Raw genomic sequence first — 23344 nt, forward strand, 5'->3', positions numbered from 1 at the left:
TCAAATGGCAGTGGGCTGAAAACCACCTTTCTACGAAGTTGATATCTTCCAATTCTTTCCCTCAAGCTCATCCTTTTCTTCTAGAAATCTTCGGGAGCTTTGGACGTGGAGGGGGAGAGCAGGCAGGAGGGTGGGGAGGGGAAGAGGAGTGGGAACAAGGGAGAGGCGGCTGGAGAGCTAGGGCCCGGGCTGATTGGAATGGGAGCTTGAAAAGTCTGGAGGGGATTCTCTAGACCCATAGGGGGCAGCCGGAATCGGCAGCCGGAGGTGCGGGGGCGGAGAAAGGGTGGGGACCGGCCCCGCGGGGGGCGATGCAGTAGCTGCAGCGGCGGCCGCAGGAGTTTCCCACAATGCAGCGCGGCGCGCTGTCCCCGGTGCTGATGCTCAGCGCTGCCCCGGAGCCTCCGCCGCGCCCGCCTCCCGCCCTCCCCCCGCCCGGCCCAGGCCCCCGCCATGGCTCGGCTCGGCCAGGTCCTGCCCCAGAGCCGTCGGGGGGCCTGGCTGCGGCGCTCGACAGCAGCCTGCGGGCCGCCGTGGCGTTCAAGGCGGAGGGCCAGCGCTGCTACCGAGAGAAGAAGTTCCGGGAAGCCATCGGCAAGTATCACCGGGCACTGCTGCAGCTGAAGGCGGCGCAGGGGGCCCGCCCTGGAGGCCTGCCCGCCCCCGCCCCCGCCCCCGGGCCTGCCACCAGCCCGGTGCCAGCCCACCTCAGCGAGGAGCAGCGGCGCCTGGTGGAGAGCACGGAGGTGGAATGTTATGACTCTCTCACTGGTACGGGCCGTCGGGGGGCGCAGAGGGGCACGAGGGTGAGACAGGTGGGGAGTGAAGGGCAATCAAGAGCCCTTGGGGACTGGGGCGCGGGGGGGACACTGGGGGCGGAAGGCGCCAGGGTTGTGTCTGTCAGGGAACTTGATTAAGGAAAGGGTTGAGTCAGGTGGCCAGGAGCCTCAGGAAGGAGGGCACTGGGATGCAGGAAATGGACTTTGGGATGGGCCTTCAGAACCCCACTGCTCTTGAGTCATTCTTTCCACCTCATGCCACAAGCAAACCTATAGTGAGAAGGGCTTACCCTGGATGATTCTCTGTGATTGCCCTGAATATTCTTACTTGCCGAAACCTCCCGTCTATTTGCTGAGACAGCATCTCTGTGTCTTTTGCGCCCTCTAGCGGCGGCGCAGATTGAGTCTATTCTGATGGGGTAGCACATTGGCGCCCCCTGGTGGCCCGAGTAATCGCTTCGGTGGTGGGGAAGGTGCCAGGTTCCCTAACGATCCGGAGGTCTGGCCCCTGGAGGTCACGTGGGTCTTAGGGGTGCTGGCAGGCTCTCTGAGTACCTGCGCTCCGTAGCTTGCCTACTGCAGTCGGAGCTGGTGAACTACGAACGCGTGCGCGAGTACTGTCTAAAGGTGCTGGAGAAGCAGCAGGGCAACTTCAAGGCCACCTACCGCGCCGGCATTGCTTTCTACCACCTGGGTGACTACACACGCGCGCTGCGCTACCTGCAGGAGGCCCGCAGCCGAGAGCCCACAGGTAAGGGGCGGGGCCGCACAGCGGAACGGGCTAGAGCGGAGGGAACAAGGGTGGGAGGAGCAGGCAGAGTAGAGGCCTCCTTCCAAGAGCGGCCCTAAGGGAGTGCTGTGCCACCCACTGGATAGTCTTGCCCCATCCACCTATTCCTTACACATCACCCCCCCATTCATTCACCCCTTCCAGTCACCATGCAGACGTCCACTCACCTCCATCTACCCCAACAATTCTCATCTAGTCCTTGACTCATCCTCCCTGTCCAGCCCCTTCCAGGTCTATCCACCCATCCTCGCCTCCATTACACCCAGCCCCTACCCTCATTCCTCCATTCATTCACTAAGCTTTCACACACTCATCTACTCATTCACCTCTCAGTCACCCACTCATCTAGCCAAGGCAGATACCAGGAAGCCGTCTGAGCATGTGTGTGTGTGTGTGTGTTGAGATTTGGGTGGCAGAGCTGAAGGGTTGTTCTATGTTCTTTGGGAGATAATGAGGCGCACTCGTGTGTCCACGGGCACACAGCCTGACCTAGCACTCGGTTTTGTATCACGTCCCGGGGAGGAGCAAAGAAGGGTCACAGCGGGTACATGGGGCAGGTGGGAGCAGAGACAAGATTAGCTCTTCTGTGAAGAGGTTTGGTGAGAACAGATTTCTCACAGATGTCACTGGGGGCTGAGTGGAAGCGCGGCAGGAGTCTGCGCAGAGGTCTCCTGGCAGAGGGCGCAGCACGTTCACTCCATGAAGGTGTGAAATGTCTTTGGCTGCTGGTGGCAGCTGAGCATCTGGGGAAGGGGAGGCGATTCACTCTATGGGGAGGGGAGCCACTGGGGCTGGCACGGCGCAGGGTAGCTGCAGATGTCACAGGCAGCCTGAGGACACCCAGATGATGGCCTGCCCACCTCCCCTGCAGACACCAATGTCCTCCGCTACATCCAGCTGACCCAGCTGAAGATGAGCCGCTGCAGCCTCCATCGGGAAGACAGTGGGGCTGGGGCCCAGGCTCGGGATGTGGTGGGCTGAGGCAAGGGGCCACCTGCTCCCACCCTCCTGCCTCGCCATGGAACTTCCTCCACTCATGTTTGCTGATAAAGCCTTCATCTCTGGTGACCATAACCTCTTTGTGTGGTGCTTTTGTGGGGACCAGCAAGGGGATATGAGATGGGGTCTCATCCCTTGACCCTTAGAAGCTCAGGGAGGCCTGTGGGGTAGAGGAGTCTCCCCGTGGGGGACAAGCCAGCATCAGGGCTGACTTGGGAAAGATACAGCCAAGCGAGGTAGGGGGCAGGGGTTACTTTTAATGCTTTTGTGCCAAATCCCCCATGATGCCCTGTCCCTGAGTATCCCTGCCCACCCTCCCCCCACTGCAGGGTGGGCACAGGGCTCCACCCCTGGGGTACAAAGGAATAAATTAAGATCCCCTCCCTCCCTCCTTCCCCAATAAATAGTGAGCATTCTGCCCAGGGCCTCTGCGCCTTGGGGCATGGCAGGCCGGGGTGGGGCCTGGGGCACTACATTCATGGCTGCCCAGGCGGGTGGTGGTGGGCAGGCCTCAGTGGGAGCCATGGGCCCCACACAGGGGCACTGTGTTGTCCTGGCTCTGCCCCTCCATGTCCATGTCCAGCAGTGTGGGCTGCACACTGGGGGGGCCTGGGCTCTCTGGAGTGTCTGGCCTGCTAGGAGGCGATATGCTGAACGTCCGGCCGAAGGAGACCAGTTTCCAGGGGTCCAGGCGGGGGCGGCTGCCAGCCGGCCGGGGTCTTGGGGCGAAGGTCAGGGTAGTGGGGCGGCCAGGGAAGTCAGGGGGCCGGCGGCGGGTAGGGAACAGGGCCTGGGGGTCAGGCAGGCGAGGGAAGTCCAGGGGGTCTCGAGGGCCTGGGGAAAGAGGAGCAGAGAAGGTGAGCAGGGTGGGACAAAGGGTGGGATTTCAAAGCCACGGACATTTACATGAAAAGTGCAGTTTCTGGGTTCTCTTGGCCCACTTTCCAGCAAGACAAGGGCACCTGCAGCCCCTCAGCAGTTGGACCTTGATCTTAGTTCCCATCACTCCCGGTGGCTCACTCAGCTGGGGGCGACTTGGGTTGTCCCTTAGCCTTTTGGAGTTGGCTTTTAGTGCCTCTATGACAAACTCCTGTCCCTGCTACACTGGGATGGGTTCAGGCATGACACTGTCTCTGAGTGGGGACCAAACAGCACCTCAATGCCTGGCACAGGCTGAAGTAAAACAGTAACTAAAACAAGCACACAGCGCCTGGTGGGGGTTCTCAATTCCTACCCTCATAATCACTTATGGGGTTGTAAGAGAACAGAGTGCAAGGCTGGGCAGAGTTGGCTGTAGCTGTTGCTGTAGTTGTAGTCACCCGCCAGGCGCTGGCAGGTATTAGTTTGCCACCCCTAATTCCTCCTCGGGTTGGGACGCAGCTGCTCCCTTCCCGGTGCTAGGCAGGAAGCTGAGCGGGGGCAGGGCAGAAGGGCAGGTTTCGTCGCCTTGCCCTGCTCTGCCCTGCATGTGCGGTGCTCACTCACCAGGGCCGTGGCCCGCCGGCTCGGGCGGCCCCCGCTGCCCCAGCGCCCCGTCTGATGGCGTCCGCCGATGTCCTCGGCTCACAGCGCGTGTCGCTGTGACATGGGTGGGCGTGAGCGACTGGCGGGGGTCCTTCTTGAAACTCTCGAGCTCCAGGTCCACCAGGGGGTTGGTGCTGGGGGAGGCCGCGGAGGATGGCGAAGGCGGGGAGGGCGCAGCCTCGTCGCTGTCAGAGCGCAGCAGCGAACGAGTGGAGTTGCAGTCAGACACCGACGAGAGCGACACGAGGGTGGCCGAGGGCGCCAGGCCCAGGCCAGGGCCCGCGTCGTCGCGGCGGCTCTGAAGGCGCCCAGGTGGGCTGAGGCCCCGCGGGAAGCGGCCGGCGCGGGGAAAGAAGAGGCCGTCCAGCCAGCGCCGCTGCTCCTCACCGTCGGCCGCCCGCGCCTCTGCCACGTCGGCGCCCAGGCCCACGGCGCTCAGCAGCGTGGCGCAGCCCAACAGCGCAAGGTCGCAGCGCCGCCGCCCGTGGCCCAGCCGAGAGGAGGGCATGGCCGGTGCTGGCTCCCAAAGCGCCTGCGCCCCCGGGGAGGGCTCGGTGGGCAGCGGCACCGTGAGGTAGGACGCGGTGCTGTACGGGGAAGGGGGCACGCTGCTGCCTCCGTCCACCTCCGCGAACTCCTCTGCAACCGAAGAGGAGTGTCACTGGCTGCAGGTCTGGGCCCTGGCCCGCAGCCCTCAGGGACTTGATGGCAAGGCACTGACCCAGTGACCCCTCCAACAGCAAGATCCCCAAGTGCCACTTGGCATCTTTGTTGAATCTTTCTTCTTGTCCTGGGAATGACCCCCACCCCAGGGGCGAGCCATCCACCTTTCCAGAAATGCCTCCTGCCCACCGCCCAGGTGAAATCCTGTCCCTGTCCCAGCCCCGGGAATGGCTCACCCCTTTGCCCTGGGTTATGTTCCCCTTTGGCCAGAGCCTCTCCTCTCTCCTCCTGGCTACAAGCACCCACAACCTCTTACCCATCTCATTGAGGCTGGCGAAGCCGGGGGCGATGGGGGTGTGTTTGGGGGATTTGCCTAGGTTGGGGGCACTTGAGGACCACTGTTTGCTTCCTTCCCCCAGGGCCTTGAGCCTGCAGGGAGCGAAGGGAGATGTCAGCCCCGTGGCTGCCCTGGGGGCGGGCAGGCACGGGGCAGGTGGGCACCACCCCAGTACCTCTCTTCTCCTCCAGCCCGCTCCTTCTGCAGAGTGGAGCTGGGCCCCCAAGTCCGGCCCTTCTTCTTGCCCCCAACCAGTTCTTCCTTCTTTGGGGGCCCACTTCGGCCCCATGTCCCACTGCCACCACTGCTGCTGCCACTGCTACTGCCACCACCACAGTCCACAGGAGTCACTGGGTGAGAGAAGCCACTTGGTTACTGGGTAGTGGCTGGATTAGCTCCAGTCTGAGGCACCCTCTCCTTGGGTCAAGGGGGTCTTTCCAATTTCAGTCATGACCTGTCCCTCCCTAGCTCCTGCTATCAGGACACAGCTCCAGCACTTGGCATTCCCTGCCCTCAATACGCCCTTCCTGGATGACTCCCTCAGCCAGCTCACAACCTAAGTCTTCAGTGGTTCCCTAACTTTCCAGCCCGAGTTATCAGTTCCCTAAAGACTTGTCCTCTTCTCTGTTCCCACCACACTCAGGATGTACTGGTGCTGGCTACCAATGTATGGTTATTTGTCTCTGTGTCCCCTGCTAGTGTGACAGCTGGGGCTGACGCTGGGGTACATGGTGGGGGGACAGACTCAGGAGTCAGCTGTGCGCCCTTAAACACAAGCACACTCCTGCAGCTGCCTCTCTACCATGTGGCCCCAACTGTAACCATCTCTGCCTTCTGAGGCCCCTGGTCTCCCTGGCCTGCCCTGCCTTGTTTTCTTCACAGCAGCCAGAGGGAAGAGGAAAATCTGATCACAGCGCTGCCTGGCTCATAGCCCCATAGGCCCTTCCTGATGGTGTTTAAAATAAAAACCATTAGAACTGGAGTGGCAGGGGGGCTGGGGATTTAGCTCAGTGGTTCCGCCGCCTGCCTCAAAAGTGCAAGGACCTGAATTCCATCCCCGGTACCAAAAAAAAGAAGTTCCTGGAAGTGTTACATTGTGCAAGGAAGTAAAGGATTGCCCCCGCTGGACGTGGTGGACATGGTGAGGCCAGAGGATAGAAAATTTGGGCCCAGCCAGGACAATTTAGAAAATAAAAAAGGGCTGGGGCATAATGGTGCATGCGTGAAATCCCACCACTTGGGAGGCTGAGGCAGGAGGAGCACTGCAAGTTAGCCTGGGCTACAGAGTGAGTTCAAGGCCACCCCGGACTATATAAGGTATCTCAAAAAATAAAAATAAAAAAAATTTTTAAAGGGTGAGGATACAGGTCAGTGCAAAGGCATTGGGTTCAATAGGAGGAGTATCAAGAGGAGGTGGACCAGGGCGATGATCACCTTCACCACCACGGGTGGGCATCACCCAATCCCTTGATGGCTTAGACATAACAAGGAGGTGGAAGATGGTGATCTTGCTCTCTGCTTGACAGGGACCATCTGTCTTCTGTCCTTGGACATCAGAGCAGCTGGGTCTCAGGCCTTGGGACTTGGATTAAAGTACAGCAGCTTTCCCAGGCCTCTAGCTTGCAGATGGCAGATTGTGGGACTTCCCAGGCTCTGTAATCACATGAGCCAAGCCCTCATAATAATTCTCTTCACATATATCTCTATATATTGTATTGATTCCATTCTCCAAAGAACCCTGACACATCTCTCTTTCTCTTTTTTTGTGGTGTTGGGGATTGAGTCCAGGGCCTCCTGCATACAAGTGTGGGCTTTATCACCAAGCTACACCCCTTTCCCCACCCCAACATCTCCCTTTCTCTCTCATTTTTTTCCCCCCAGTGCTGGGGACTGAACCCGGAGCCTCAGGGATGCTAGACATGGACTCTACTACTCCAGCCTTTTGTTCCTTCCCTGATCATTACTGGAAGTTAGCCTGCCTATTAACTTTGTTATCTGTTTCCCTATCTGGCCTTGCCTGTTTTATTCCTCGGCCAGTATATTCTCAGATGTTTGCTGACTGGCTGACTGACAAAGACCTTGGAGATACTCACGGCGTATGGCCCTCAGCCTTGGGATGATGCTGGGGCTGGCAGGGGGGCTGGCACCATCGGATCCTTTTCGTTTGTCTAGGGTCGGAGAGGCCTGGACCGTGATCTTATGCTCAAAGCCTGGAAAAAGGAAGAGACTTTTCTGAGCAAATGGTTCCATGGTCCATGGTAGAAGTAAAGGAAGAATGACAGTATGGGAATGGCACATTCGTCATTCCTTAATGCAGTGGTTCTCAAAGTGTGGTCTCCAGACTAGCAGCATCAACACCGGCCAGCAGAAACACATCTGCATGCCTGTGATCCCAGCACTCTGGGAGTCTGAGGCAGGAAGATTACAAATTCAAGCCAGCCTGGGCAACTCAGCAACTTAGTGAAAAACTCTCTCAAAATAAAAAATAGAAAAAAGGGGCTATGTATGTAGCTCAGTGCAAAGGGCCTAAGTTCAACCCCCAGTTTCAAAAAAACCCCAAAAAACAAAACCCACCAAAATTCCTGAGTCCTCCCTGGGTGTAAGCATCATGTGTCACTGCTGAGTATAGGTCTGTCTGGGGCCATTAGCTGCATATGGCAGTAGAACAATGACATGTGGCTGGTGAGACTGAGGAATTGGAGTTTAACTTTTACTTATGTAATTATAATTAATGTAAGCTTAAGTTAAACAGATACTTCATTTGGTTATTAGAGACATTTAAGCATATTTGAAAAACGTGGGTAGGCAAATCTACTTTTTCCAATTCTCAATTTTATGAACACTTAAAACAATATTTTTTTCCAGTGTTGTAACCCCAGGGCCTCTCGCATGCTCTACCACTGAGCTATACCCCCAGTGCCCTCTTTTCTTTTCTCCCCCCTCTTCCTCCCCCTCCCCCCTGTGGAACTATGGATCAAATCCAGGGAATGCTGATGCTGAGCTATATCCTCAACCCTCTTGAGACAGGGTCTCACTAAATTGTGCATGCTGGCTGTGAACTTGCAACCCTCTTGCCTTAGCTTCCTGAGTAGCAGCTAGGATTATAGGCATGTACCACCATGCTTGGCTAGATAAAATATTTTTGATAACAGTTTACACCCAGATTGAGATGTGCTGTAAATACTGGATTTCAAAGATTTTGCATGAAAATGAGAAGGTAAAATATTTTGTTAACAAGTTTTTGGTATAGATTGCATGGCCACATTGGGCTACATAACACATATTTCAGCTACTGTCACCTGCTTGTTTTTACTTTCCTAATGTGACTCCCGCAAAGTTTAAGGTTATACAGGTGCCTCTGTCTCCATTGGCTGGTGCTGCTGTAGGCCTGATTCTATGGGCTGTAACATCACAAAGAGAATCAACTAGACTCCAGATGCCTTTTCATGGATGAACACATCACCTGGAAAGCAGTCTTTACAAAAAACAAACAGCAAACCTGAACTTGAGCCTGAATCTGATGAAGTCTTGAGGTCCACCACTTAGGTAACCCCTGTCAAACTTCTGTAAAAATGGCTGAATATCTGCAATTTCACCTGGCCTAACCTTACAGTACTTCATAGGGAATTAAGGGGACAGAAGGACATGTCAGAAAGTACGGGAAAGAGAGCAAGCAGCAACTTCCTGACTGGGAAATCCCACAGGACAACTGATGCAGGTCCTTGACAAATTATTGGCAAGAAAAGAAAAGATTAAAGGATGTTTTTAAAAAACATCTGGGAGATAAATCTATAAATAAAAGTAGAAATGGGCCGGGGATTTAGCTCAGTGGTTTCGCCGCCTGCTATGCAAGCGCAAGGACCCGAGTTTGATCCCTGCTACCAAAAAAAAAAAAAAAAAAAAAAGTAGAAACGACTGCCTTAAAAATGAAGCCAGGGGTCAACAGGGGTAAAGGTGGCAGGAGGCTGTGCCTGGATGGGAATGTGGAAAACACTTGGACTCGCCATGAGGGACTCTGCTCTCATGGGGGGCTGATCAGAGTAACTCAGCCATACAGTTGTGGGGTTTGGGGGGTCTTTTTCTGTATATTCAGCAATAAAATAATTTAAAAGGGGGCTGGCTGCAGGTGTGGCTCAGGGGTACAGTGCTTGCCCAGCATGCTCAGTGAGCTTCGCTCTCCAACAGCATGGACACTCATGCGTGCGCATACCCCACACGTTAAAAAGAAAATAAAGATAAGGCTGGGTTGGGTGCTCCCAGTAGCCTCTTGGGGGGTGCTCAGGAGGCAGAGGTGGTACCCGAGGGCAGGCTGATGTGGCTGCCGCCTTCCCGCAGCTTGAGCAGGCGGCTGCGCTTGAAGTTGCCCTTGCGTTTGCGGACCCGGGGCTTCTCCTGGCTCAGCTGGCACATGAGCAGGTGCAGCTCGCGTTCCACGATGTCCATCTCACGCTCTGCCAGCTCCTGCTCCCGCCGCCGCAGCTGCTCCTCCTGGAAGCGCTGTTCCTGCGCCGCTCGCAGAAGCTCCTCCTCCCGGCTTCGGAGCTCCTGGGGGTGGGGAGGCCAGGGTGGGCTTAGCAAGGGCCCCAGGACTGCGGGGCCTCCTTGGTAAGCACACAAGGACATCTTGCTATGGGCTCACACTCCAACTCACACTTTACTAGTCAAGCTGGGTGCCAGGGCAGGGGCCTGCATTAGGCCAAAAATGGGACCCCTTTCTCTTCCTTTTTCTTTGAGACAAGATCTCCCTAAGTTGCTCAGTTTCCCAGAATAGACCTCAGCTTCCTGAGTACTGGGATTACAAGTGTGGACCCCCAATGGTTGGCTTCTCATTTTTTGCTGTCATATTTAAAGCCAATCCCAGACGTCACACAGTATTACCCGTAAGTACTTCAGTACAGGGGGCTTTTTTCTTATTAATCCACCAAAAGGAGCCCTTTTTTTGGGTCTTTTGGCATGCAGTTCAGGCTGGCCTTGAACTCACTTATAGCCCAATCTGGCCTTGAACTCCTAGTGATCCTCAGAGTCCTGGAATTATAGGCTCGCACCACCCCACCTGGCTGGCTCTCTTTTCTTTTTTGTTTTTGGTGGTGGGGGCGTGTCAAACTCAGGACCTTGTGCTTGGCTTGCAAGGCAGGGAGGCAGGCAGGCAGGCAGGCAGGCAGGCAGGCAGTGGAACCACTGAGCTAAATCCCCCACCCTGGCTGTCTTTTCTTAATATGCAAATAGACCCTGCATGGACCCAAAGGCTGTGGTTCAGGAGAAGGGAGGGAAAACTGCCCAAGGTATCAGAACTCAGGGATCCTGCTCCACCCTCCCACCTTGACCCCTCCTTCACCTTCTCCTTGGTCCGAAGGTCATCGAACATGTGTTGAATCTCCAGCTTCCAGTCTTCCTGCAGTGAGTGGAAGGACTCCAGTGGCATCTGGAACAGGGCTGACTGTTCGATGACTTCAAGGCGCTTCAGGATGCTGCTGAAATCTGGCCGCCCATGTGGGTCAGGGTCCCAGCACTCTGGAGTGGAAGGGTAGTCAGGGGAAGGGGTGTCTGGGGCTGTGCTCTGGGGAAATCAGCATGCTTAGAGGAGGAAGGCAGGCGTTCTGGGATTGTGAACAAACATCTTCCAGGGAGCCAAAGGGAAGGAATTCAAAATGAAGTTTTTGGCAACATTTCACACAGTGAAATGCTGAGATCTGGGGACCTGCTCCCCATGGTGGGGTTGGTGGTGGAATCAAGGGTCTGGCAGGAATCCTAAGACCAGTGAATCCTAACAGGATGCCCTCGAGTGCTTAGGGCCTGGCCAGAGCAGGTGTGCAAGACTGTGGGCACCTGTGAGGGAGTCTGTGCATGGTCCATGGGGTTCTAGTGCCTTCTCCCTCACCCCTTTGGCCCCCTGGTATGGACAGGTGTAAAGGGGGAGGACGGGCCCCGGGGCCCCTGCCACCCAAAGCTGAGCCTACCCTTTCCACAGGGCCCCGGCTCACCCTCCAGTAGGCGGGCAAAGGGCTCGGGGCACGTGGAGGGGATGGGCAGTGTCAGCTTGTTCATAGCCACACCATATGCCACGGCCAAGGCGTCGATTTCACGGTAGGGGACCTCACCCGTCAGCAGCTCCCAGAGCAGCACCCCGAAGCTGCAGGTGGGGGAGAGGAAGGGGTGATGCTGCAGCCCCCTCCCTCATCCTCACCTGCATCCCAGCTCTGCCACCAGTCCCACTGGGGCCTCCTCACCCAGCCTAGCTGTTAGGGCCCAAGCAAGTGACTGACCTGCCTGGCCTGGCCTCAGACAGGGGGTGGGCTCTGATGTCTCCCCTTTGCTCTGCCCCATCTTCTTTAGCCCCTGCCTGAAAACCTCCAATGGGTCCCCCAAGCCTGCTGGGCAGATCCACCCTTCTCAGCCATGACCTTGGATGACCCCTACAGCCTGGCCTCTAAACACTCTCAGCCCTAAACCAACCCCAACTTCATCTTCAGCCACACTGAATAGCTGGGTAAGACCTGTTCTTCCTGCCTCTGGCCTTTGCACATGCTGTTTCCTGGATCAAGAATACTACCTTTGGACTGGGGATGTAGCTCAGTGGCACCACACCTGCCTGGCAAGTGCAAGGCCCTGAGTTCAATTCCTGGTACTGAAAAAAAAATACTGTCTTTTAAGTCTCAACTCAGGCTGTGACCTCTGTCAAGAAGCCTTCCTGGATTCCACAGCTTCCAAAGCTGGTGACAGGGCATTCCTCTACTTTCCTACAGAACCCACAGTACTTACCTCTAAAAACAAGTTAACACTATTTGACACTTAAAGGCACTTACTCCAGGCCAGGCACTGTCCTAGGCACTCTTGATAATCCTCACAACAGCCCTGCAAGGCAGAAGGCATTGGTATGACCCCCATTTTATCCAAGAGTAGTGTAGGCTCAGAGAAGTTAAGCTGATTGCCCGAGGCCACACAGCTCTAGTGGTAGAGCCCCACTGGATCTCAGGTCTGCCTGACTGCTGCCCACAGAGTGCCCTTTGGGGATACACAACCCCAAGGTATGTGTCACTGTGCCACCATCACCTGCACGTGCATCTTCCCTAGCAAACTTTCTGGATCCTGATTACGATTTTGTGTAGTTTCTAACATGCGCTACATCGCCATTCTCTCCCAATATCCATTCATGGACTCATGTAATTTATTAAGTAACCAATGTGTGCTAGGTACTGTTCTAGGCAGTGGAGGAAGAGACACACAACTGCTGTCCTCATGCAGCTGACAGCCTTCCCCTCCTCCCCAGTGACAGCACTCCTGATGGGCGAATCTTGCTGGAAATTATTTCCCATCCTCCTTTACAGCTAAGTATTTCCATATAACTGCACTTCTGGCCAATGGGATGAAGGAGGGTGCGTGGGGGCAACTAGTCCCACAAGGTGTCCTTGAAGAGAAGGGGTGCCCTTTTCCTCTTTTCTCCTTCCTGCTGGTTGGAATGTGGGTGTAAAACCTGGAGCTTGAGCAGCCATTTTGGATCATGAAGTGAACTTGGGAATCGAGGCCCTCCAAGGTGGAGGAACATTAACAGTGGTTCTCAACTGGAGGTAGCATGATTGCCCCATGTCCGTGGAAACCTGTAGGCATGTTATGATTGTCACATGGACTGAGTAGTGTCACTGACATCTGGTGCCTGGGAGCAATGGGTATTTCTTATGCTGAGAAGTAGGGGGCAGTATCTCACAAAGAATCCCCACATCAAGCACATCCTATTGAGGAACCCCACATACAGTGAGCATGGGTGGGCATGGTGGTGCACCCCCATAACGTGAGCACTCTGGGAGGCTGAGGCAGGAGATTAGCAAGTTCAGGCCCAGGCTGGACAACTTACCGATTTAGTGAGACACCATCTCAAATAACAAAAAAGGTTAGGGATGTAACTCAGTGTCAAGGGCCTGGTTTCAATCCCCTGGTGTGGGTAGGGGCAGGAAAAGCCTGAATTCTTTTTTTCTTGGTACTGGGATCAAACTCAGGACCTTGTGCTTTCAAGACAGGTGCGGTGCCACTGAGTTAAATCCCCAGCCCTAGAGCCTGAATTCTTTTTTTTTTGGTACTGGGGATCAAACTCGGGTCCTTGTGCTTTTGAGGAAGGCTCTGGAACCACTGAGCTAAATCCCCAGCCCCAAGACCCTGAATTCTTGATGCTGGGGACACTATATCCTGATCCCATGAGAAAAAAAATTGCAGTCTTCTTTTAGGGTTTCTCTTCTTTGCAGCATAAATTGATATTTGGTGACATAAGTGAATGCCTGATGTAAAGCTAGCCAAAACTGCTCCAAAGGGCTGATCTGCTCGAGGGGGAGGCTGAGACATTCTGTCTGGTTGGCCTCTTACCCAAGCTCATGAATTTGTTCCTTAGACAACCTGGAGCCTCAGCTGGGACAGAAGTCACAGCACAAGGGGAGATCTGGGTTTGGCTCCTACCAAGTAAAGGCGCTGGGTTATCCATTAACTCTCCCTGCCTCTGGAAACGGCTTTTGGACTGGCCACCCGTGGCCACTCCTGTCCTTTAAAATCCATTCTCCACCACATAGCCAAGGGAGCTTTTACCATGCTAAATCAGATCATGTTCATAAACTATTCATAACCCTAACCCTAATGGCTTTTTCTGCACTCAGAGTGAAACCCCAAGGTGCTCCCTTTCCTGTAGGCCCTGCAGCTCCACACGGCGTGTCCCACCTCAGCTCCTGCCAGCTCTGTCTCAGCCACATGGGCTTCTGGCTGATTCTGGAACATACCACACTTGTTCTCGCCTCTGCATCTCCTCTGGGGCCCCAAATGGTGTGGCTGGCTCATTATTCAGAACTCAGCTAAAGTGTCCTTTCTCTGAGAAGCCGCCCCCCAGATAGTCCTCAGCCCTTCCAGGGCCTGCTCTCTGCCTCCCAGCTCTGTCCAACATCTAACACTTCTTACTGTCTCTTAAATTGTTACAATTTTCTTAACTTAAAACTGGCTTTTTTCTTTTAGTTTTTTGTGTATTTTAATAACAAATTCTTCCTGAGGGAAGGAACTCTATTTTTCTTTCCTGTTGTACTCCTAGAACGCAGTGCAGGTGGATAAATGAATGGATGGATGGATGGATGGCTCCAGAGGCTTTAATTTCCTCTTTGACCAACAGACACTATGTACAGACGGTGTGGTCTAAGGGGCCTTTTACTGCTGACATCCCTGTCCTATCTTTATCCTTTTCCTCCTCCTATTTATTTCACCTGGGCCTTGTGCACACTAGGCTAGTCCTCTACCATGGAGTCACACCCTAGCCCATGTTCTATCTCTACATCTTTTGAACTTTTCCTTCTAGTTCAAGTCCCACCCCAGCTACCAGAGCAGTTAACTGCTTTGCAGCTTGGGCAGTGCTGCCCAACAGGGGCCCCTCTGGCCAGGTCCTGACCTAGCAGCCTTCAGTGGGTGATCCTTCCCATCTGCCCTCCCCCATCCTCCCTCCCTGCTTCCCTCAGGCCACCCAGGCCCCGCCTCTCAGCACCTCCAAACATCACTGCTTTTGGAGAACAGGGAGAGACGGATAACCTCTGGGGCCATCCAGGCGTAGGTCCCAGCGGCGCTCATTTTGGTGGTCTTGTGCCACTCGCGGGCGAGCCCGAAGTCTGTGATCTTGAGCACCGTGTCTGCAAGGTTGTGGTTCTCGATGGCCTCCAGGATAAGGACTGGGAGTGGAGAGGGAGAGAAAGATGGGTCACCCACACCTGTGTGGCTGCAGACCTGAGCATCCTGGCCTTTGCTCTGCTCTGTCCCCTCTAGTGGCCACACTCTGTGGTAGCTGTTTCAGCCTGGAACTCCATGCAGCTAGCTGAATCCCTGCCCCAGGCTCCCAGAGTAGGGAGGAAGCCTCCCTCAAGTCCTCTGCTCTCCCAACTCCAACTTGAACTCTGGGGAACTCGATGAATGAACCAATGGCCAAGGCCTTGATTCTCTTTGTTTTAGGCCTTGACTTCCAAACTAGCCTGGAAGTGGGCACTACCAACCATAGGCAGAAAGGAGAATGTGGTTTTCCTTTTGTCTCTCACCCTGGTGGTATCCTGTAGTCAGGGCCCTGATGCCACCCCTTCCTGTGTCCACTCTGCCCTGTGACTTTGCAGCCCTTCCACTACCAAGGCAGAATGTGTTTCCCCATGTTTTGACTCTGGGATTGTCATATGATTTGCCTTGGCCAAGAAGGAGATGGACACGACAGGGTGTCACTTCCATGCCTAGCCTGTAAGAGCCTCTGGTGTATCTGCCATCACTGTGACAACATGCCTCAGCTGGTCAGAGGAAGATGGAGAGAACTGGAGCAACGCCTCTCCAGTGGAGCCCAGCTAAACTGCTTTACCTCTAGCTGGCCTACAAGTGCACTGGCAGTGATAGATGATTGTTATGTTAAGAGACTGAGTTTTCAGGACAGTTTGTTACGCAGGATCACTGTGAAAAAATCTGACTGATACATTCCTCAAGCATACTGAATGGCTCCAGCTCACCTACTGCCTTGGGTTATTACTAACAATGATCACAGCCATGGCTAGCATTTGTACGAAGCTAAGTCTTTTACAAGAACAGACTCACAAGCGACCTATTTTTACTAGCTAGCAAACAGAGGCTCAGAAAAGTCACTTGGCTGAGATCACATGGCTAGGAAATGGCAGGTCAAAGATCTGAACTATTTCTGTTGTCAGAGCCCAGTGTCTTAGCTGCTATGTTATTTTACTTCTTCTACTATCTCTCCTCTGTTAAACAGGGATGATGACAGCATTTATCTTTAGGGTTATATAGTACAGATTTATTGCCTGAGACACTAAGTCCTGTAATAGTTATAATAAAATGTGATTATTGTTGGCATGTGAGGTTGACAAATTGTTCCTTATATCTCCACCTTCACCTTTTAATATCCCTGGTTACTTCCCCAGCCATAACAACAATAAGAGGTAACTTCACTGCCACACCTGTTTGACACACCTTCACCTTCCCAGACACCCTCCCTTCTTGGGTCTCCATATCTCCTGTTTATGGAGAAACTATATGACAAAGAGAACACCCCTGGTCGTACACTTCATTTCTGCATCTCCCAGGCTGGGCCTACAACACTCTCCTTTAAAAATCTGTATCTGACCATGTCCACCACTACCTAAAACCTAATGGTTTCCACTACATCAAATAAAATACCCAGGGTCCTCAGCATGACCCCCAAGGTCCTTTGTCGTCTGGCCCCTGCCTACCTTTCTGATCTTAGCTTCTCCCACCTGTTTCAACTCCTGCTGTCATGATCTTGCTGTTTCTCCACAGAGGTACACTCACTCCCACCTCAGGATATCTGCCCTGCTGTCTTGTTCCTACCCTGATCTTTGTAAGGCTGGGGGTCCTTTTGGTTTGGGTCTCTGCTCAAATAATTTTTTTCTTAACCGCCTGACCCAAAGAGCTCCATTTGCTGTACCCTTACTCTATGTTATTTCCTTGTGAGCCCCTGGTACTCTCTGAAATTCTGTTATCTATGTATGTATCTACCTACCTACCTGTTATCTATTCCTGTTTCCTAGAACCTAAATTCAATAATAGGGGAGTGGATCTTGCTTTGTTCACTACTGTAATCCTAGAGCTGAGGACAATAGATGCTTAAGAATTATTGAACCATGCCAGGCCTGGTGGTGCATGCCTGTAATCCCAGCACTTGGGAGGCTGAGGCAGAGGATCACCATGAATTCAAGGCCAGCCTGGGCTCCATAGTGAGTTCAAGGCCAACCTGAACTATATAGCAAGACTCTGTCTCAAAAAAAAAAAGTATTATTGAACCAAGGCACCAGAATAGAAGTTCACTGGGAAAGGATGAATGGGAAAGCAGTGCCATAAAGCTTCTTTGTTGTCTGTCTTAGGCATGGAGTAATCTCATTGTACCAGGAGGAAGCCCTGACTTTAAGAGTCCTACCCAATCCAGGGGTGGAAACCTGAAATTCTAACACTCCAGAGGCTGAGGCAAGAGGATGGCAAATTTGAGAACAACCTGGGCTCCACAGTAAGACCCTGTTTCCAAAAGACCAGAAAGAAAAAAAAGAGACAGAGAAAGCTGGGTGCACACCTGTACTCTCAGCACACTGGGAGGCTGAGGCAGGAGGATCAAAAGTTTGAGCCCAGGCTGGGCAACTTAGCGAGACCTTGTCTCAAAATACAGTGGCACCTCGATTTACAAACTTAATTCTTTCCACAGTTTTGGTCACAAACTGATTTGGATGAGAACCAAATCAAATTCAATAGTTCGGGTCCATGTTGACCTTATGGGGAAATTTGATTCCATTCTCATCTAATTCAGTTTGTAACCAGAATCATGGAAAGAATTAAGTTCGTGAATCAAGGTACCACTGTAAAAAATAAAAAGGGCTGGAGATGTAGCTCAGTGTCAAGGCTCTGGGTTCAATCCCTGGTACAAAACAAACAACTCCACCTACCCTTTGTCCAGGTTGTGCTGGTGACAGAAAAACTCGGGGCATGGGTCATGTGGCGAATTAGCAGGGTTGAGGAAAGACAAAAATAGGAGTCCTAGCCTCCAAGAGCATGCTGGCAGTCCTACCTCCATTCACCAGCACTAAGAGGAGCTGGAATGTGGGCATCAATGAAAGCAGGGGCCACCTACCTGCAACTGTCTTGTTTAGTCCCCTTGCCTGGACATGGTCTGGACATGTTACGGGCACTTGGTAGCTATCTGCTGAGTGTATGACTGCCTGGCTTGGGAGGTGAGGATGACTCAGTCTCTCTGCTCAAGGGGCTTGTGGTTGCAGTTGGTAAAGCTGTGGCAACAAAACAGCTGGATGGGTTCAAACAAAAGTGAAGTTGTAGGCCTGACAGGAATCAGGAGCAGATGAGATGTGCAGATTGAGGGCAAGGGAGAACCCTCACAACTCTGGGCATGAGTGTGAACCACGTGAGGGCAGAGAACATGATGGCTTCAGTTACTGTGGATCCCTCTTGCATTTAGCATGTGATCCAGCCTTGTAAATAGCAAGTGAAAGAATGAAGACACAGATAAAAAAAAATGAAGAGAATGAGATGGGATGAGCAAGATTGGGAGAGCTATGAAGGTAGGATTTCCCCTTGCTATGTCTCCAGGACAGTGTCTGGCACACAGCACTCCAGAACATCTGGGCAATGAATGAATGAAATGTCTAGTTTTTGGGTACTGTCAGGGTAGAAACCATGGTTGTCTTAGTCCCTGTTGGGTTACTAACATAATAGGTGTTCAAGTAACATTGGCTCATGCTCCAAGACGCTCTTCGGTCTAGATATGAATCCTGGGGGACCTTCCCTTCTACCTGGTCCCAACCAACCAACTTTGGAGAACCAGTGACAGGCCAGCAGCCTGGAAGCTTTTATAGAAGCCATATGTGTTTTCTTTTTTTCCTCATCTTTTTCCAGTTTGCCTCAGAGGCCTAGCAGGACTCCAGGAAGTGGTTCTCAACTAGAGACAATTTTGTCCTCCAGGTGATAAATGGCCACATTGGGAGATGTTTTTGGTTGTCCTAGCTTGGGATGGGGGTAGGCACAGAACAAAGATGCTGCTACACAACCTAAAAGGCACAGGAAAGTCCCCAACAATGTCCAGCCACAAATGTCAACAGGGCCAGGGTCAAGAAACCCTAACTCCAGGTAGACTAGGTCCTTTTTGTCTCTTCTAGGTGAACTCTGGTTTCATGATGGGAGGGTTAGCACCATGAGGGTGGGCACTGTATCTGTCAATGCTGGGACTCTCACAGTGTTCTTGATACATATTTATGTGTACTTCTTTTTATTTGGTACTGGGCATGGAACTCAGGACCTTGAGCTTGGGAGGCAGGCACTGGAACCACTGAGCTAAATCCCCGGCCCATTGATACACATTTATGGATTTATTGTGACTCTATAGCTTGGGAGGCAGTTCAGTCTTTCTACCTTTCTGAACCTCCTTTTTCACCCTTAATGGCGGCAAGGCCTGCCTCACCTGGCCCTGAATGTATACAGCTGCCCCTTGTTGCCCCAGGCACAGCGCCATCTGGTATCTCTGACCCTGTTCCCACCACCTAGACTTGGCTTTGCAGGGTTCTGTGAAAGGAAGTTTTGAGGAGAGGACATCACTTACTGTTGATGGACTTGAGGTCTCGATGAATGATGGGCACTGGGGCATCATTGTGTAGGTAGTTCATGCCCCGGGCCACCTGCACAGCCCAGTTGACCAGCACATGAGGGGGTACCCGGCGACCTGCCAGCACCCTGCTCAAGGCACCTCCTCGGGCATACTCCATCACCAGGCAGAGGTGAGGGGGGCCGAGGCAGGCGCCCCGCAGGGCAATGATGTTGGGGTGTTGCAGGGCTCCAAAAAGTCGGGCCTCCTGGCGCACCTGCTCCGCGGTCACTGCTGGGTCCCGTTCAGGATCCAGCCGGGCGGCCTTGACAGCTACCTCCTCGCCTTGCCACAGGGCCCGGTAGACCTTGCCAAAGCCCCCGACACCGATGATCTCTTCCAGCTGCAGCTCATGGAAGGGGATCTCCTGGGGCAGCCCGAGGCTAGCGGGTGCGGCAGGCGCGGCGGGGGCCACGTAGTTGCTGGGGAAGACGCCCACACGGCCACTGGGCAACTGCCCGGTCCACCAGCCCTCATCGCCGGACACCGCACAGTCCTGGGAAAGCACCTGGACGCGGTCGCCCCTCCGCAAGGTCAGCTCCTCGTCGCCGACCGCCTCATAGTCGAACACCGCGGTCCAGACGGGCCCCGCGGGGGTCGTGCCCCATTCCTTGGCCGCCGCCCCCTCCTCCTCCTCCATGGGGGAGGGGCCGGGGGGCTGCGGGAGGCCGCTTCACGCAGGCTGCCCGTGGGATCCAGAGGGCAGGCCCGGGCGGCCAGCATGGGGGGCGGTCCCTGCGGGCCCTCGGCGGCTCCTGGGGGCCATGGCCGCGGGAGACTCCGCTGGAGCAAAAAAAAACCCCCAAAACACAAAACCTTAAAAAGGCAGGGTCGGCTGTCCCGGAGGGTCGGGTCGGGAATGGGGCAGCAGGTTCACCTGTCCCTACCCCAAATGTCAGGGCGCTAAGAGGGTCTGGCCGCGCAGGGCCCGCCGGCGGGGGCCGAGGGCGAGGGCAGCAGGTAGCCACCCCTACTCGCGCCTCTCACCCCGCGCAGGTCCACCGGCGGCCCCCGGCTCCGCATCCCCGGGCCACGACCGCCGGGAGGGGCGGAGGTGGCGGGACCCCGGGGGCGGCCGCCCCAGGCCGGGGTGGCGCGCCCCTCGACCTCTTCACGCACGCGGCGCCTTGGCGGCCCCCATCCTCAGCACTGGGCTCCCGGTCGGCCCCAGCCCCTGACCCCCGCCCGCGCCGCTTCCCGGGGCCGCCGGCAGTGCTGGACTGACGCGTCGCCAATGCCGCCGCTGCCGCGGTGCCGCCTGGGAGTTGTAGTCCCCGGCTGCGTGGCCTCGGGCCCGATCCGGCCCGCTAGCCTAGCTGCCCCCTCGGCCGCAGTGGGAAGCCCTCGGGGTCGAAGGAGGCCTCCGATTAGAGAAACCTCGTCTCGGACCCTCCTTAGCGCCCGGTGGACTAGGCGTCTGGAGGAGGGGACCAGCACTTCCCTCTGGCCCCGCGGGGACCGCAATCCAGGATAGGGCTGAGGGAATCGACGCGTTTAGCAAAGCGAAGTATAGAAGCTGAGTGAATGGTGGTTTCTGCCTGGAACCTCGAATGTAGCCAGACAAGGTCCCAGCGCCGGACTGTCCCCTGGGGACCCCTGATCCGAGGTGCACGCCGGGAAATATAGTCCTTCGTCAGGACCCGGCACTGCGGGAGAAGAACCCTAAACCGCGGGCTTCAGGGTGATGGCTCCAGCGAGCTGGGGGACCTGGCCTGTGCAGTGTAGCTAGGGCTAGCCGATGTGTTTACTGTCTTAGGGGATGTCACAGCCACGCCCCCCCCCCCCCCCTTCCACAATCAGAACTTCCATTCTGGAAAACCCACCTTTCTTCCTCCCATAATATGAGTTTCCATTTCGATGGGGTTTAATATACAATTTGTGCCAGGTGTTTGCTCACACGATATCATTGGCCAAGGGTACAGAACTATAGATAGCAAAGCAAAGGGCAAAGGGAGCTTTAAAAATTCACCACCATCACCACGATTTTTTTTTATTTTTTTGGTACTGGGGATCGAACTAGACACCATACGCTTTCCAGGCAGGAGGCACCACTATTATTAAAACACCTCCTTCTCACTGAAAGAATGAAGAAATTGAGTCTTGTGGAGGTTCAAAGACTTGTTCCAGACCTGTAAGCTTGTGAATGGCAAAATTTTGGGCCTTGATTTCACTTGGCCTCTTCTGAATGGTCTGGGAGTCAGGAAAGAAGAGAGGAACTGGGGCCCGGGATTTAGCTCAGTGGTGTCGCGCATGCCTTGCAAGCGGCAAGGTACTGAATTTGATCCCCGGTACCGAAAAAACAAAATAAAACAAAAGAAGAGAGGAACTACAATGGAGTCTGTTGTCCAGACTCCAGAGAACAGTCCCTACAGGCTTCACAGGAAGTTCTACTATTCTCAGACGGAAGTCATTCCCCGGTCTCTCTGATAAAGGGTGGTAGGGGCATCAAGAGATGCTTGTTGGAAAAGAGAGGCCTGACTTCATTTTGAGTACAAGTGTTTCTCCTATAACTGATAAACACATTCTTGAAATATCTGGGATGTAAACCAAGTGCAGTAGGATAACAACACTATGGGGGAAAATAGGGACCAATTGCTCAAAATGTATCCAACTTCATAGCAGGAGCACTGTAAACACAATAATCATCCTAATAGAACTGCTAACAAAATTAAATTTCTACGGCCATATGCTGTCAGCAATACTTTGCAACACTGCAAAAGCAGGGGTTTAGCTGGGCATGGTGGTGCACACCTGTAATCCCAGGACACTAGGAGGCTGAAGCAGGAGGATTGCAAGTTCCAGCCCAGCCTGGGCGATTTAAAGAGACCCTGTCTAAAAATAAAAACGAGATTGGGGTGTAGCTCAATGTGAGAGACCTGAGTTCAACTCCTAGTACAGCAAATAAATAATAAAGGCAAGGGCTTTGTGCCTTCTTGGAGATTCTGGTGTGGGGATAGTAACTTTTGATGAAGACCATATTCATCAGAATTTAAAATGAGACTCAAGGTGTAATCTTCTTGATTTGGGGGGATAATCTTGATTAATCTGCTATTTTGATATAGGAGAAGTCTCGTTGCAATTTCTTCATCTGCATTTGCAGCTTTGCCATGTGGTATTACATGGAGGCAAGCATGGTGGTCCTTAAGCCAGCAAACCAGCTCGTTTATCTAAAGGGAGCCGCTTCTGTGGGTTTGTAGGTTTTTTCCCTTATGAAGATCTCCTTTTATTACTAAGATTTCCCCTTCAGCTCTGACAAAACTTGCCTACCCCCATTGCTTCAAAAGATTAACTTCTTGGAGACAATGGCACATTGCCAACTGTGCTTGACATCATTACTCTGTTTAACAAAGCCTTAGGGAGTGGTTCATGTCAACTAAGTAGGTGGGCTGTGGAACAGGTTGTTCCCAAGCAGGGGACTTGGGTGAGGAAAGGGACTTTGCTTGGTTCTAAACCTGGGTGGATGCTACAATGAGAATGGGGAGAAGTGGAATGGAATTTCTCAGTTCCATGAAAATCTTTTGGATTTTGAGTGTAATTGTAATGAGTAAGTTATTAATTTTGGGAAAACTTATATCTTAGCACTAGTAAGTCTTTCATCCTTGGGCATGACTATAATTTCCTTTTGCTACTTTTTTTCCCTCCAGTACTAGAGATTAAACCCTGGGAGCTTTACCATTGAGCTATATCCCCAGCCCTTTTCATTTTTCATTCTGAGACAAGGTCTCACAAAATTGCCTAGGCTGGACTAAAACCTGCTATTCTCCTGCCTCTACCTCTGGAGTACCTGGGTTACCAGGTGAGCACCATTACACCCGGCCCTCCCAGGATACTTTGTACATGCTTTTTTCAGGTCTCTCACTAAGACTTCTTCCTCCCTCCCTTCCTTCCTTCCCTCCCTCCCTCCCTCTTTTCTTTCCTTCGTATCCCCCACCTCCACCCCCACTGGCTTGGAACTAACTATGTACCCCAGGCTGGACTTGAACTTGTAGCAATCCTACTTCAGCCTTCTGAGTGCTGGAATTACAGGACTGTACCATCACTCCCAGCTTTACTTATTTATGACTGAGATTTTAAAATTTTTTCTAATGCTGTTGACT

At 53.5% G+C, this 23344-nt stretch overlaps 3 protein-coding genes across 3 annotated transcripts in view; 2 read left to right on the forward strand and 1 right to left on the reverse strand.

The window, feature by feature from the left end:
* The first annotated feature begins 129 nt into the window (after positions 1-129).
* Positions 130-2643, forward strand: Ttc9b (tetratricopeptide repeat domain 9B). The gene is made up of 3 exons (XM_004874171.4): positions 130-771; positions 1348-1530; positions 2441-2643. The coding sequence occupies exons 1-3, from the start codon at positions 351-353 to the stop codon at positions 2548-2550; spliced, it is 714 nt and encodes a 237-aa protein (XP_004874228.1). The 5' UTR covers positions 130-350; the 3' UTR covers positions 2551-2643.
* Positions 2644-2805: 162 nt separating this feature from the next.
* On the reverse strand, positions 2806-20465 carry Map3k10 (mitogen-activated protein kinase kinase kinase 10). The gene is made up of 10 exons (XM_004874170.3): positions 19206-20465; positions 14595-14775; positions 11074-11222; positions 10428-10603; positions 9391-9637; positions 7186-7302; positions 5268-5442; positions 5072-5184; positions 4054-4731; positions 2806-3402 (listed from the first exon to the last, which is right to left on the reverse strand). The coding sequence occupies exons 1-10, from the start codon at positions 19885-19887 to the stop codon at positions 3080-3082; spliced, it is 2841 nt and encodes a 946-aa protein (XP_004874227.1). The 5' UTR covers positions 19888-20465; the 3' UTR covers positions 2806-3079.
* LOC101713617 (vomeronasal type-1 receptor 1-like) overlaps positions 19658-23344 on the forward strand; it is a 37234-nt gene continuing 33547 nt past the window's right edge. Inside the window, exon 1 of the mRNA XM_087209256.1 lies at positions 19658-19780. The gene's annotated coding sequence lies outside the window, so the exon portion shown is untranslated. The remainder of the gene's footprint in view (positions 19781-23344) is intronic.

The sequence above is a fragment of the Heterocephalus glaber genome, unplaced genomic scaffold (assembly GCF_053883595.1).
Source record: "Heterocephalus glaber isolate CG9 unplaced genomic scaffold, H.glaber_assembly_v1.0 deba00001002, whole genome shotgun sequence".
NCBI lineage: Eukaryota > Metazoa > Chordata > Mammalia > Rodentia > Bathyergidae > Heterocephalus > Heterocephalus glaber.

Excerpts from the sequence above, each read along its gene's own strand:
- Map3k10 (XM_004874170.3), bottom strand. The coding sequence starts at position 19,887 with ATGGAGGAGGAGGAGGGGGCGGCGGCCAAGGAATGGGGCACGACCCCC. Across the intron at positions 7,303-9,390 it reads CCACATCAGCCTGCCCTCGG|GCTTTGAGCATAAGATCACG; the intron begins GTACCACCTCTG and ends TCCTTTTTCCAG. Across the intron at positions 5,185-5,267 it reads CGGGCTGGAGGAGAAGAGAG|GCTCAAGGCCCTGGGGGAAG; the intron begins GTACTGGGGTGG and ends CGCTCCCTGCAG.
- Ttc9b (XM_004874171.4), top strand. The coding sequence starts at position 351 with ATGCAGCGCGGCGCGCTGTCCCCGGTGCTGATGCTCAGCGCTGCCCCG. Across the intron at positions 772-1,347 it reads ATGTTATGACTCTCTCACTG|CTTGCCTACTGCAGTCGGAG; the intron begins GTACGGGCCGTC and ends TGCGCTCCGTAG. Across the intron at positions 1,531-2,440 it reads CCGCAGCCGAGAGCCCACAG|ACACCAATGTCCTCCGCTAC; the intron begins GTAAGGGGCGGG and ends CCTCCCCTGCAG.